At 56.0% G+C, this 1,049-nt stretch overlaps 1 protein-coding gene across 1 annotated transcript in view; it reads left to right on the forward strand.

The window, feature by feature from the left end:
- Position 1: 1 nt before the first annotated feature.
- The window catches only part of znf341 (zinc finger protein 341), a gene marked incomplete at its 5' end in the record, with an annotated part of 25,448 nt that continues 24,400 nt past the window's right edge, over positions 2-1,049 (forward strand). Inside the window, one exon of the mRNA XM_043709989.1 lies at positions 2-53. Within this exon, the coding sequence (XP_043565924.1) occupies positions 2-53 (52 nt within the window). The remainder of the gene's footprint in view (positions 54-1,049) is intronic.

Below are 1,049 nucleotides of genomic sequence, written 5' to 3' on the forward strand. Positions count from 1 at the left end.
GCTCACTCTCAACTCGGAAAAGGTGGGCGACCAGGAGGAGAGCGAGGTCACAGGTCAGCGGGGCGGTGATGGGGAGGGGAGCGGTGAGGGGTGTACTCCTGTACCCTCGGCTGTGATCGCAACATCTAGAACCCTTTGTGTCTCCTGCTCCCGGTCAGTGTGAGCCTGCAGGCCCCAGTGAGACTCCGTTAGTGACAGAGACCCGAGTCTGGGACGGGAAAGTTGGAGAGGTATTTGACAAGCAACGAGATAGACGTTATTAACACTGGGGGCAGCACGGTGGCTCAGTGGTTAGCACTGCTGCCTCACAGCACCAGGAACCCGGGTTCGATTCCAGCCTTGGACAACTGTCTGTATGGAGTTTGCACATTCTCCCAGTGTCTGCGTGGGTTTCCTCCAGGTGCTCCAGTTACCTCCCACAGTCCAAAGATGTGCAGGTCAGGGTGGGTTGGCCGTGCTTAAGTTATCCATAGTGTCCAGGGGTGCGCAGGTTCAGTGGGTTAGCCATGGGAAACGCAGAGATAGGTTATGGGGTAGGTCAGGGTGGGATGCTCTTCTGAGGGTCAGAGTGGAGAGATTATGCTTTAGTTAGACATGGCAATGGAGAGACTCTGTCTGGAGCAGAAAGTAACAAGGAATGGTCACCGTACTGACAGAAGGGTCTGACTGTGTTGGATACTGCTCAGAGATGGTTGATGAGACTAATCCCTGCAATGGACAGATTACCTTGTGGGTAAAGGCTCGACAGACTGGGCGGGTAGGTTATTTTCCCAAGTAGGCAGGTCTGTAAATACTGGGGTACGGGCCTGACCACTTGTGGGTCATAGCTATTTACAGTTCCTTTCAGAGGGGCTGGACGGGTTCATGAGGGTGGGGTGTACTCAGACAGGTTCAATCCCCACCTGGGCTGGGGGAGTTTGTACTAGACCATCTCCTCCCGTGACCGCCCTCCCGCCCTTTAAGCAGTCTCCCTCCCTCTCTCACTCTCCCATCCGCACTCTCCCCCCACATGCTCTCTCCCCCCCCACGTGCTCTCTCCCCCCCCCACA

The sequence above is a fragment of the Chiloscyllium plagiosum genome, chromosome 20 (genome assembly GCF_004010195.1).
Source record: "Chiloscyllium plagiosum isolate BGI_BamShark_2017 chromosome 20, ASM401019v2, whole genome shotgun sequence".
In the NCBI taxonomy this organism is placed as follows: Eukaryota; Metazoa; Chordata; class Chondrichthyes; order Orectolobiformes; family Hemiscylliidae; genus Chiloscyllium; species Chiloscyllium plagiosum.